The following is an 11,350-nucleotide window of genomic DNA, read 5'->3' as shown; positions in this document are numbered from 1 at the left end:
CCCTTCCTCTTCATTCTCCTCCCCTCCTCCTCCCCCTCTCCTCCTACCCCCTTTCTCATCCTCCTTCCCCCTCCTCCTCCCCTCTCCTCCCCCTCCTCCTCCTCCTCCCCCTCTCCCCTTCCTCTTCATTCTCCTCCCCCTCCTCCTCCTCCTTCTCACCCCTCCTCTTCCTCCTCCCCCCTCCTCCTCCTCCTTCCTCCTCCCCTCTCCTCCCTCCTCCTCTTCCTCCTCCTCCTCCCCCTCTCCCCTCCTCCTCCCTCCTCCCCCCTCCTCCCCCCTCCTCCTCCTCCTTCCTCCTCCCCTCTCCTCCCTCCTCCTCCCCCCTCCTCCTCCTCTTCCTCCTCCTCCCCCTCTCCCCTCCTCATCCCTCCTCCCCCCTCCTCCTCCCTCCTCCCTCCTCTCCCACAGTCGCGCTGAGCGCCCCGGACACAGTCCTGATTGAGAGGAACTTGGGGAAGAGAATCGACCCTCAAACTGGAGGTACGCCCCCTCCCCCCCTCGTACACCCCCGGCCCCTGCCCCCCCCATGCAGCCGAGCGGGTGACTCCAACTGCGCCCCTGTCCTCGGCAGAGATCTACCACACCACCTTCGACTGGCCCCCCGAGGCTGAGATCCAGAGCCGCCTGGTGGTGCCCGAGGGCATCTCGGAGCCGGACACGGTGCAGAGGCTGCTGCAGCACCACAGGAACATCGTCAGGGTGCTCCCCTCGTACCCCGGGATCCTGAAGGTCATCAGCGCCGACCAGCCCTGCGTGGACGTCTTCTACCAGGGTGAGCGCGGGCGGGCGCGGGCGCCGCCGCCTTCCCGTCCCTATCCGGCAGCACCCAGTGCCCAGGATGGGCCTGGGAATCTGGGAGTCAAGTCACAGACGGCCCAGGCTCTCCGCGGGGTGGGGTCCCCGGGAGCACCCCGCTTGGAGGCCCTGGGCTAACGTCCTACAACTCTGTGGCCAGCGGACTTGACAATGAGGGGCGGGGCCGGGAGAGGCGGGACGTGGCAGCAGTTTGGGGGAGAAGGAAGAGAAATTTTATGAAAACTAAAAATACAGCCCGGCCAGCGGGCTCCGGGGTTGAGCTTTGACCTGTGAACCAGGAGGTCACGGTTCCATTCGCGGTCAGGGCACAGGCCCGGGTTGCGGGCTCCATCCCCAGTGGGGGCCGTGCTGGAGGCAGCCAGTCAATAATTGTCTCTCATCATTGATGTTTCTCTCTCCCTCCCCCTCCCTTCCTCTCTGAAAGCAATAAAAACATATGTTTTAAAAAGAGTCCCAGGTGCCCCCCTGCCACACCTGCAGGTCAGAGGCCAGGCTCCTCAAGGCAGCAGCTGGCCCAGCCCCTGTCCGGGCGGGGTCTACTGAGGGGGGACGGTGTCACAGGGCCACCATAGCAGACCCCGGGCGCTGGATGGCCGGGGTCCCTGACAGAAGGCAGGGCTGGTGGGGAGACCCGTCGTGGCATGGGCAGCGGGCAGGGCTGGGCCTCCGCTGGGAGGCAGCCCCCCCGCCCGCTCGGGCCTGGGGGCGCGTCTCCGGCCTCCCCGCCTGCTCTCAGCCCGCCCCGTGCTCTGTGCCAGGTGGGAGGCGGCGGGGTTGGTGCTCAGCCGCTTTGCCCGTCTGTGGGGTGGCTCAGTGTTGGCACTGCTCCCGTGTCCACCCGATGCCAGGGCCGCTGCCCGCCCACCCCTCTCCCTGCGAGGGGCCTGCGTTTATTCTCTTCTCCTGACTTCCAGCTCTGACCTACGTCCAGACCAACCGGCGGTCCAACGCCCCCTTCACGCCCAGGGTGCTGCTCTGCGGGCCGGTGGGCAGCGGGAAGAGCCTGCAGGCTGGGCTCCTGGCCCAGAAGTACGGCCTCGTCAATGGTGAGCGCGCTGCCCGCCCGGCCTCCCCTCGCCCCCGCCTCCCGCCTGCCGCCCTCCACGCGCCTGCTCTACGGGGCTGGCGAGGAGGGGCCGGAGCGGCTTGCTCCTCTCTCCCGCTCTCTGCTCTGAACGGTTTTCCGTGAGTCCACCTTTGAAGGGAGAGGGAGAGAGAGAGAAACATCGATGTGACAGAGACACATCGATTGGTTGCCTCCTGCACGCACCCTGACCAGGGCCAGGGGCCTGCAAATGAGGTACGTGCCCTTGTCCGGAATCGAACCCAGGACCCTTCCGTCCGTGAGCCGACGCTCTATCCGCTGAGCTGTACCGGCCCGGCCTGGCCTGGCTTTTGTCTTCTGTCTACGGCAGCCGTGGGCAAACTACGGCCCGCGGGCCGGATCTGGCTGTTCTATGCGGTTCTCTTGCTCTCCCCTCCGCTCCTTTACTTTGAATTTATATTAGTTCACACAAACACTCCATCCATGCTTTTGTTCCGGCCCTCCGGTCCAGTTTAAGAACCCATTGTGGCCCTCAAGTCAAAAAGTTTGCCCACCCCTGCTCTACGGCCTCTGTCCCGCGCTCCTCCGGCTCCTGGGGTAACCGGGTACTGGAGTCATCCCGCCCAGGTCTCGTTGCCTTTTGGGTTTGTGGCTTTGCGTTCCTCCGTCGGTGGCTGTTCAGGGACTGCGTGCGCGTCCTCCCCGTGCCCCGGTCCCCCCGAGTGAACATCGCACCTCTCCGTGTCCGCACGACCTCCCGCGGGACATCCCCTTTGCCCGGCTCCCGTCCTCGGGGCTCTTGCGTCATACGTGTTACCTGTACACGTGTAGCGCACTCTACAACACATGGCAGTCGCTCTCCCTTCAATGTGCTCTTCGTTTAAAGTCAAGAAACGCGGGGAAGAAAGGCTTCCACTCACCCCACCCAGCCACACCCCGTCCTGTGCCGGCCCGCGTTCCCACCGACGTCACTCCCTTCCCGCCGAAAGAGCCGCCTCTGACCCTTCCTGTGGTGGAAGCCACGGCGACAGATCCTCCCGGCTCACATCCTCCTCAGCGATCCTCCCGGCTCTCATCCTCCTCAGCGCGTCCCGCTGCGGCCGTCATTCTGGAAGGGGCTCCCGCTGCCTGGAGGGGCCTGTGTGACCGCTTCGCGCCGCTTCCCCGCCTGGCTGCTCTGCGTCTGTTCTCTCTCCTTCCCTTTCAGAAACTTAGCTGCGGTGCACCGGGTGTGGTGTGCGTGGTGTTCCTTCCTGGGTGTCAGATTCTCGGATCTGCAGGTGGATATTCTCCTCAGGTTTTGGAATTCTCCTGCCGTATTCTCTCAGACATTCTCGCCTGCCCCCCTTTCTTTCTGGGACTCCGATTACACGTGTGTTGGACTGTGACGTCACCCTCCCCATCTCCACTCCGTCTCCAGCTTGGAGACTTCCTAACGCCTGGTCTCCGTCCCCCGCTTCACGACGGCGGCCCCTCCGTGATGTTCGCCAGTTCCGGACTCGCACCTGTTCCTTTGCCTTTTTTAAAAATCAGTGTCCATTTCTCTGCTGGGATTTCTCCATCTGGTCACTCATTGCCTATCTTTTCCTTCGAGCCGTAAGCCTGTTTATAAAGCTGTTTTAAAGTTCCCTTGCGCGTTCTCTGGCCTCGGTGTCATCTCTTGTTCTGGTCCACGGCCTCCTGTCTCTCCTCGGAGGGGCCACAGCCCCCCGTTTCTGTCGCACACCGAGCAGTTTTTACTGCCCGCCGGACACGGTGGTGCTCATGCTGCTGAGAGTCTGGTCAATGTGGTTTTGCTTTAAGAAGATTGAGCGTAGCCCTGACGGGTTTGGCTCAGTGGATAGAGTGTCGGCCTGTGGACTCAAGGGTCCTGGGTTCGATTCCGGTCAAGGGCATGTACCTTGGTTACGGGCACATCCCCAGTGGGGGGTGTGCAGGAGGCAGCTGATCGATGTTTCTCTCTCACCGATGTTTCTAACTCTCTATCCCTCTCCCTTCCTCTCTGTAAAAAACCAATAAAATATATTAAAAAAAAAAAAAAGAAGATCGAGCTTAAAAGGGCTGCGTGCCATCACGCAGCGAATCTGGTGTGGGATCCGTCGGGCCAGGTGAGGCTGTCTGAGTTCTGTGGGTGGAACCAGCCGCACTAACTCGGGGCCAGTGCGTCTCCCACCCGGTGCGGCCCTCCCGTCTCAGCTGCGCGTGGGGGGTCTGGCTGTCAGAAGGCCAGCGTCTCCGCGTGGAGTGAACCCCGCTCAGCTCCCAGCCTCCCAGCGGCTTTCCTTCGCAGGCCAGGCCTGGGGTCTCACCCGAGGAGACTCGGTGCCCCCCCCGCCCCCCCACGCGGGGCCCTGGGGCTCCTCTCTGCGATGCTCCCTCCTCCCAGGACCTGCTGCACCAGCTCAGCTGCCTCGGGCCGGGCTGCAGTCCTGTCTCCTGCCCTGTCGGGGCTCCGCTCTCCTGGGCTGCGGCGTGGAGTGACCGCGGGTGGGGACCATGGTGGACGTGGGCTCGGGCGTCCGTCCTGTCGGGGCTCCGCTCTCCTGGGCTGCGGCGTGGAGTGGCCGCGGGTGGGGACCATGGTGGACGTGGGCTCGGGCGTCCGTCCTGTCGGGGCTCCGCTCTCCTGGGCTGCGGCGTGGAGTGGCCGCGGGTGGGGACCATGGTGGACGTGGGCTCGGGCGTCCGTCCGTCCTGTCGGGATCCCAGCCCTGCTGTCCGCCGTCCAGTGCCTGCCAGGGTCGCGTCTTGTACTGTGTGTTACGTGCTTTGCAAACTGAACCCTTTTCATTCCGCACCCCCCTCGGCCTCCGTATCCCCCAGTTCCTGTTTCATATTTACCCCCCTTGGCCACCCGCACGCAGAACACCCTTTTGTGTTTTGTTCAGCACCCCCACCCCCCCACCCCCACCCCCCACAGGCAGCACTGGCTTGTCTTTCTCTCGTTCTCCCTCCTGCTGGAATGTAACGGGGTCTCCCCCCCCCCCCCCTGCAGTGTGCTGCGGGCAGCTGCTGAAGGAGGCCGTGGCCGACAAGTCCAGGCAAGGCGAGACCATCCAGCCCTTTTTTGAAAAGGAGATGACAGGTAGGCGCCGTGTCCGAGCTCCACCGCGGGCTCTGGGGGAAGCCGGTCCCGGGGGGGAGGGGTAGTCTCCCTGGGCTCCTGGGGGCTCCGGTCGGGGAAGCAGCCGGGAGGTGGGACGGTTTTCTCATGGGCTCAGGCTCCGTGGTCGCTCCCGGGAAGGCCTGGGGGCTGCCGGGCGGCCAGGCGAGGGGCTCTGTGGACCCGCTGTCCACAGCGGTCCGGGAGGTGTCTGTCTCGGGGACGTTTGCTTTCGGTACCTGAACGCGGAGCCCCGGCGCGGCCCCAGCGGCCGCGGCCTCCGTTACTCCGCGAGCAGAAGGCTCTGGCCGACCTGGTTCAGGCAGCGGTCGGAGCCAGGGGTCAGCCAGCTGTGCAGGGGCGCAGTGGCCGCCGCCGGTCCGCAGGTCCGAGCCACCTGCCCATGGGGAGGCTGGGCCTGATCACGTCCCGAACCGCCGCCCCGCGGTCCGCACCCGGAAAGCACCCCTAAGATGCTGCGTGAGGAAGGGAGCCTGTGCGATCGTTCTTGTCCAGCTTCCTGCGCCCACGAATGGTGGTTGCTTTCTTTGGGGGCCCATCGAGGCATCTCAGGTTCCCCGTCACGTCCTGGGTGTGTTTTATTTTATTTCATTTAATTATTATTATTTTAATATTTTTGTTGAATTCAGAGAGGAAAGGAGAAGGAGAGAGAGAGATAGAAACATCAGTGATGAGAGAGAATCATTGATCAGCTGCCTCCTGCATGCTCCCTATGGGGGATCGAGCCCACAACCTGGGCATGTGCCCTCAATTGGAATCGAACCCGGGACCCTTCAGTCCACAGGCCGACGCTCTGTCCACTGAGCCAAACCAGCTAGGGCAGGGGTCCTCAAATGTTTTAAACAGGGGGCCAGTTCACTGTCCCTCAGACCGTTGGAGGGCCGGACTATAGTTTAAAAAAAAAAAACTATGAACTAATTCCTATGCGCACTGCGGGCCCGGGACGAGTCGGCTGCTAAGCAAGACAGGCAGCGGCACCCGGCGGGCCGGATAAATGTCCTCGGCGGGCCGCATGTGGCCCGCGGGCCGTAGTTTGAAGACGCCTGAGCTAGGGCCTGGGTGTGTTTTAGGCACCCGCCCTCAGTGCCAGCCCCATTCCCGAGGCAGGCTCCCGGCCACCCCCAATGATGTCCGCCCGGGCACCTGCCAGGGGCAAGGGCTCAGGGGACAACGGGCAGAGGCTCCGGGTAAGGACACGGGCCTTGTCCCCCTGGGGCACACCCTGGCCCCTCTGACCCTCTGAGCGGCAGTCAGAGCTCCTGCGGGGAGCCAGCCCCGTGCAGAGCCACACCCGCCACCCCCAGGGCCAGGCGGTGTCCCGGGTGCAGCCGCCTCCGCGGGCCGCTCTGCCCGCCGCTGGCCGCGGCCGCCGCTGTGCCTCCTGGTCCGCCCTGCGTCCCTGCTGCTCAGGCTCTCGCCCGCTCGCTCACCTTGAGCCGCAGCCCCCGAGCCGCAGCCCTGTCACCGGAGCGTCCAGGCCGCCCTGCGGTCATCGCCCCTGCATCCGCCGGCCGCGACGAGATCCAGATGTCGCCCTTGGCCGCGTGGAGCGCTTCCTCCCGTCCCCGCGGGGCCCCGATGCCATGTCCCAGCCGTGACCTCTGCAGACTCAGTCATGTTCTCCCGTGTCCTCACGGGCTGCCAACACCTCCGCTCTCGGATCAGCAGCGAAATTAATAACCGTGTTGCCTTCCCATCTTCCACGTCCACGGGCAGAGGCCCCAGGGCCCCTCGCGCTCGTCCTAAACCTCTCGGCCCTGGGCTCCCGGGACGCGCGTGGACAGCGGCGTGGGGAGGTGCCCGTTCGGTGCCCCGGGCTTGGGAATCTACAGGGCTGGCCTCCTACGCTCCTTCGGCCTCAAGCGCACGCAGAGCACCTTATTCCGGGGCCTGCGCCCCCTCCCTGTTCAGCATCCCCGTCACGGGCACCCGAGTCGGGCTGCGCACGGCACACCCGTCGGCCCTGGGCCACGCGACTCGGCTGCGGGAGCCCCTGTCACTCTGACGTGGGCACCAAACAGTGAACACTGTCCCGGACGCGGAAAAGAGCTTCTCAGCTGCTTGCACGCCATTTAAAGCGGGGCTCGTCGCCTCTCTGCACGGCGGCCACGTGTGCAAACGTGCTTTTTCTCCCCAAGTCAGACAGACAGCCTCGAGCCCTCGTTCCCTAGGCAACCTCTCACCGCAGGGCCCCGAGTTCCCCAGGAAAGAGCCATCCACCCCTGCCCACTGGGCGCCGGGTCCCCAGATTTCACTTCATGTGACAACAGCCCTGCTCACCCGCCTCAGTCCACCCCGGAGTCTGCACAGCTTTAATTTGCCCTGGTCCTGGGGTTCCAGCTGTAAGGAATGGCCCCGTGTGTGTGGTGTGTGTGTGTGGCTGCACATGTAGCTGTGTGTGGCTGTGCATGTGGCTGTGTGTGGCTGTGCATGTGGCAGCATGTGGCTGCTTGTGGCTGCGTGTGGCTGTGCGTGTGGCTGTGTGTGGCTGCGTGTGACTGCATGTGGCTGTGTGTGGCTGCATGTGGCTGTGTGTGTGGCTGCGTGTGGCTGTGTGTGGCTGTGTGTGGCTGTGCATGTGGCTGCGTGTGGCTGTGTGTGTGGCAGTGGGTGGTAGATATGACCTGGCCCCCGACTGCGGCTCTAATTCGTGGCACGGAAGAGAGGCTCGCCCGGCTCTGCTGGCTGTTTTCCTGCTTGCCCATTGCGTGGGCTTCCCCTGACCGGCCACGCAGGGGAGGCATTCCGACAGCCACAGGCTGCCTTGCCGTGTGCTGCCGGCCTCTGCTCTGAGTGTGAGCTGCTTGTCTCGGTCCGTCTGCTCTGCACGCGGACCGGGTGGGGTGGTCGGGTTGGGACCAGCAGTGAGGGCGTCAGCTTCCCACGTGCCCCGTCCCCGGCAGAGAGGGGTGTGCGTTCCAACACCGGCCAGCTGGCCTGCTGACCGGGTCACCGCGAGCGACCAACTCACCCCAGCCCTGTACCCCGCCCCGCCCGCCCGTCAGCATCCCCGACAGCCACGCAGCCAGCGACAGGGGCCCCACACCCCGCTGCACACCCAGGCCTCGGGCCTTCAGGCAGGAGAGCAACGGCTCCCCCGAAAAGCAGGTCCCGACGCGCGGAGAAATACGGAGGGAGACAGACCGCGGCTGAGCGGTACCTGGCTGCCCTCCGCGCTTCCCTCTGGAGAAGGGCCCTCGTGGGGCGGCGGCGGGGGGAGCTGAGAGGAGGCGGGGGATTTGAGGGAAACTCGACTCTAATTTGCATCCTTCCTGGTAATGAGAACCCCCCTCCCCCAGCCGGCACAGCCCTCCCGGCACAGACCAGACAAACCAGCCCCAAATGGGGGTGATTAGGAGCGTTTTCCAGAGCCTTCCGCACATCCACGTCCCAGGGGGGCACCTCCTTTTTCGGGGGAATTAATATCCTCATCGCTAAATGCACACGAAAGGTGCGACAATAGAGCGGCTTTTTGCTTTTGTTGAACATCGCAGCGTTTGCTGAGTTGAAAGGCAAAGTAAACCTGCCCGTCCTAGGAGGAGGCGGCGTGCAGCCGGGGGGGGGGGGGGGGGGGGGAGCCGGGGCGCCCCGCCACGGAGGGGCCTGGGGACCCCGATCCGGCAGCCCGCGGTATGTACCCGCGCCGCCGGCTGAATTATTCAGCGGCGGGTGGATGGACTCTCGGGTGTAATTAGGAGGGAGAGGCGGAGCGCGGCGCTGGGGCGGGGGCTGCGTGTTGTGAGAGAACTTTCTAGGTGCCGGCGTTTGAAGCTCAGGTGGGAAGAGCTTGGCGCCTCCGCGTTTGAAGTGGAAATAGGACAGTTTGAATCCGTCGAGTTTAATTTTTCACAAGCTTTAGGGGCCCTGTGGTGCAACTCCCTTTTTATGATTGAAAAACCCCACGTTTCTCTTTCATTTTTCTGCACAAACGCGCGCGCACACACACACACACACACACACACACATATACGCACACACACGTGTGCATGGTCCAGGCAGTCGGTGATACACACTCATTTACTCTCTCACTCAACATACGTTTCATCGGCCTCCCTCCCCGGTGTGTCCTCCCTGTCTGTCTTTGGGGGCCCCGGGTGCCCCCACTGCAGGGCTGCCGGCGGGGGGTCACCGGCCCCGCACTTGCTACATTCCCTGGGCCTCGCCTGGGCCTGGCGGCGCTTTTGAAGTGAGTCCTTTTTACAAGTCCGACTTCTCATTTTCCGCTGGGACCGCCACACAGATTTCCTCCTGGAAAGGAGGTGCAGGCTTTCTGGTTGAGGGGGGCCTATGGCCGGGGGGAGCATGCAAGGATGTGGGGGGGGCCGTGGCTGTGGGAGGTGTGGCCGGGGGGACCATGCGAGGGTGTGGTGGGGGCCGTGGCTGTGGGAGGTGTGGCCAGGGGGACCATGCAAGGATGGGGGGGGGCCGTGGCTGTGGGAGCCGTGGCCAGGGGACCATGCGAGGGTGTGACAGGGGCTGTGGCTGTGGGAGGCATGGCTGGGAGGGACCATGCGAGGGTGTGGCGGGGGGGCCGTGGCTGTGGGAGGTGTGGCCGGGGGGCAGGCCCAGCTGCAGCAGCGCTCCGTGGCAGGGCCTGCCCAGGAGGACGTAGAGAGAATGGGGTCAGAGGGCCCGGCTCCCTGTGTCCCTAAGACCAGACTTCCGTCGCAGAAGTGCGTGCAGCCTGCTGTATGGGACTGATGCTTCCCCTGCGGCTTCGCAGGGTCTGTCACCATCGAGGTCACCAGGCTTCGTTCAGGGGCCGGACCAGCGGGGAAACGGAGGCCGCAGGGGCTCTCGCTCACTCATGCTTCCGTCCACGGCGTTCGCTCCCGGCCGTGGGCTGTCCCGTGGGGGCGTGCTGGACGGGGTTCCCGGGCTCGCTCCGTGGCCGGCTCCGTGGCCGCAGACGGGAGGAGACGCCGTGAGTCTGACCGGTCTAAGTGGGCCCCGACGCCGCGTCCTTCTCGCTCTGACCGCAGCGCTGGAAGCGTCTCCCTCCCGGCGGCCGTGCCGCCAGCCACTCAGCTGTGAAATCGTCTGCGACAGGCTGGGCCCGAGGCCCCGGCCGGCAGGTCTCGGCGCACCCCCGCGGCAGGTGCGGCTTGAAGCCCGGGCCGCGGGGACCGTCCCTGACACCGGCTCCTTCTCCCGGGCTGGGAGCGGGGCCTGCGAGGGGCTGGCCCGGTGAGCGCTGCGGGCCCTCGCCCCGACAGCGGCTGCGTCCCCGTCAGATCAGGGACAGGAGACGGGCTGGGGTTTGCCGGCTCAAGGCTTCCCCGCGGGGCCCGCGGCACAGCTGTGACGGGTGAGGGGGAGCGCGGCCCGTGCCCTTCAGCTCAGCACCTGTCCACACGGCTCCGAGGGAGGGGACGTGGGGGTGCGGGTGGGGGTGCGGGGGAGGGGGTGTTGGCAGGGCAGCAGAGGGGCTGGAGAGCGCCTGCCTCTGCTTGCGCTGCCTGCCCCGGGGCCAGGGCCCGAGTGGGACTCAGCCAGGGCTGTGAGTGCAGGGCGAGCTCCGGACAGCACGCGAGGGGCCCGCAGGTGGAGGGCAGGGTTCACGCTGTCCCCCTGCCCCCCAAAGGCAGGGGAGAGCGCGACGGGGCACGTGGCCCAGAGCCTGGTCATCTGCCTTCACTCTGGGCCCGCTGCCTGTCAACCGTGCGGCCGTGGGCAGGTCACGTCCCCTCTCTGCGCCTCAGTTTCCTCATCTGTAAAACGGGGCTGCTGGGAAGATCCCAGGCGTTAATGCCGGTGTTCAATACATGCTTAGGGCAGAGCCGGGCGCACAGCGGGCAGGACGGCACACGCTCGTTAAATGACTCCGCCATCGCGTCCTTTCCACCCCGGGAAACGGGGCTCCCACCTGCTCCCTGCTTCCCAGAGCTGCTGGTTTCCTCCTCGCCGATCCCAGGGGCAGGGGTGTGCATTCTCACGGCCCTTGAAAAGTGGGGGGACTGACTCGTCTGAGCCCCGAATCCATGAGCATGGAGGGGAACCCTGTTCTGTAAACTAGGCCCGTGGGGGGCGGTGGCTGTGAGACCCTCCACTTCAGCCCCGGCCCCCACAGCCCGGCCGGCCGCCTCTCCTTCCCGTTTCCCCGCTCACAGTCACCGGGAGGCGCCAACACGGGTTCTAAGGTAAGAAGAACTAGTCAAATCGCCATGCAGTGCGGGCGAGCAGTTTATTGAAAGTCTGATTAATTTGCTAAGTGCAGTACCGTTTATGTACAGAAGAATGTCTGTATTGTAAACGGTCTTTCCCCATCTGGAACCTCGCTGGAGAGACGAGCTGGCGGTGGCGTGGCGGTGGCAGTGGCGGTGGCGGTGGCGGTGGGAGAGCTCGCCTGGCGGCTGCGGGCGCCT

At 65.0% G+C, this 11,350-nt stretch overlaps 1 protein-coding gene across 6 annotated transcripts in view; it reads left to right on the top strand.

The window, feature by feature from the left end:
• The window catches only part of AK8 (adenylate kinase 8), a 72,415-nt gene that overhangs the window by 21,090 nt on the left and 39,975 nt on the right, over window positions 1–11,350 (top strand). For all 6 annotated transcript variants that reach the window (XM_080667914.1, XM_080667917.1, XM_080667918.1 and 3 more), the window contains 4 exons: window positions 409–480; window positions 572–772; window positions 1,731–1,862; window positions 4,857–4,946. In XM_080667914.1, the coding sequence (XP_080524040.1) occupies window positions 409–480; window positions 572–772; window positions 1,731–1,862; window positions 4,857–4,946 (495 nt within the window). The remainder of the gene's footprint in view (window positions 1–408; window positions 481–571; window positions 773–1,730; window positions 1,863–4,856; window positions 4,947–11,350) is intronic.

The sequence above is a fragment of the Plecotus auritus genome, assembly GCF_963455305.1.
Source record: "Plecotus auritus genome assembly, chromosome: 5".
NCBI lineage: Eukaryota > Metazoa > Chordata > Mammalia > Chiroptera > Vespertilionidae > Plecotus > Plecotus auritus.
Note: the sequence above shows the minus strand (reverse complement) of the source record. Positions and strands in the feature narration are given on the sequence as shown.